Source organism: Homarus americanus, unplaced genomic scaffold (assembly GCF_018991925.1).
Source record: "Homarus americanus isolate GMGI-L3 unplaced genomic scaffold, GMGI_Hamer_2.0 scaffold4099, whole genome shotgun sequence".
In the NCBI taxonomy this organism is placed as follows: domain Eukaryota; kingdom Metazoa; phylum Arthropoda; class Malacostraca; order Decapoda; family Nephropidae; genus Homarus; species Homarus americanus.
The window spans coordinates 22,905-24,497 of record NW_024718550.1 but is presented as its reverse complement, the minus strand read 5'-3'; the positions used below and the strand labels follow the sequence as shown (position 1 = coordinate 24,497).

General features: G+C 47.9%; 1 protein-coding gene across 1 annotated transcript; it reads right to left on the bottom strand.

Annotated features, from left to right (window-relative positions):
* Positions 1–528: 528 nt before the first annotated feature.
* Positions 529–1,080, bottom strand: LOC121859783. The gene has a single exon (XM_042356768.1). The coding sequence runs from the start codon at positions 1,078–1,080 to the stop codon at positions 529–531; it is 552 nt and encodes a 183-aa protein (XP_042212702.1).
* Positions 1,081–1,593: the final 513 nt, after the last annotated feature.

The window sequence follows — 1,593 nt, the reverse complement described above, 5'->3', positions numbered from 1 at the left end:
TTGTGCCATTATCTGAGCGGAGGCATTCAGGAGTACCTCTGCCCGCCATGAAACGGGTGATATCTTTTATGAGAGCGTCGGCATCAAGAGAGTTGAATACTTCCAGTTGGACTGCAAGGGTTGTGAACAGACACCCATAGCGCTTGGCTATCCTGCGCCCTTGGTTGGTATGCAACTGACCAAAACAATCCAATCCTGTGTAGGCAAATGCAAGCTTTCCTGGGCAGGTCCAATCTGCTGGCAGTACGGCTTACCTTTCATGCATGGACACCCAGTTGTTGCGACGGCAGACAGTGCATGCCTTGGAACCTTATCCAGCAGTCCACGACTCTTATGTATCCAGAAATTTTGACGCAACAATGAAAGCGTGTGCTCCCTTCCAGAATGTCCTGCATGTACTGCATGTGTTTCTTGTACAATTAGCGTAGTCACCGGGCGATCACGCGGGAGCAGTATTGGCCCATCATGTGTTGCCACCCATTCACGGTGCATCCTTCCTCCAACCCTCATCAGGCCATCTTCAGGCATTTATGGTTCTAGACGATATAGCTCACTCTGGAGAGTCAACCTTTTCTTTGCAATGAGCCTCATTTCTTTTTGGCACCGCTCTCTCTTTATTGCTCTAAAAATTACTGTCTTGGCTTGGCGTAACTCTGACACACGTAACATGGTGATGTTTGCTGTCGGTATTTTATCTTTGAGGACGTTGATAATCCTCCGGATCCAAGATACTCCTTTTTGAAGTTGGAGCCAAGAAGAGCACTTTTCCCACAGGCATTGCAAGGGTTCTTTGGTCCTGTCTACTATGGAGGTCAGTGAAGTCACGTCCCCTTTCACTTCAGGATCGCCCTCGAGCCCCATGTCAACCTGCGGTGCCTTTGGCCAATGCTCGGGAGATAGTGTTATAAATCTTGGACCCAGGACCCAGGATCCTCGTGCTGCATCATCTGCCGGGTTCTGCTCTGAGATGACATATCTCCATTGCCTCATGTCTGTGACTTCTCTTATATCCGACACTCTGTTTGCAACAAAGGTGTGGAAGCGTTTCCCAGCGCTACCAATATACTTCAACACTATCATACTATCCGTCCTAATCACAGAATCCATCAGTGGTACAATGAATTCATGTCGCACTGTTGTGTCAGCATATGCTGCCAGTACGGCAGCATAAAGTTCTAGCCGTGGTATGGTTTGTTGCTTTAAAGGTGCTAGTCAGGCTCTGCCGCACACAATTCTTCCTTCCTGGTGTACAGTCCTCAGGTAGGTGACAACCGCATAAGTTGATTGAGAAGCGTCGCAGAAGTAATGTAACTGAGCAGAGGCAATGCGGCTTAGACCAACTTGTGTATAGCAGCGTGTAATCTGGAAATCCTGCAGCAGTTTCAGGTCCGACAAACAACACTGCCACATGACTAGGTTGTGGTCAAGAAGAGGTACTTCCCAATTTTCTTGTCTCCTGCACTCGTTCTGGAAGATGATGTTTGCCTTGATGTTGAAAGGACAGATGAGACTCAGCAGGTCATAGACAGAGATTACAATGCTTAGAAGCCCCCTTTTGTCATAGGCCAGATTTGTACTTTTACCTTTGCAGCA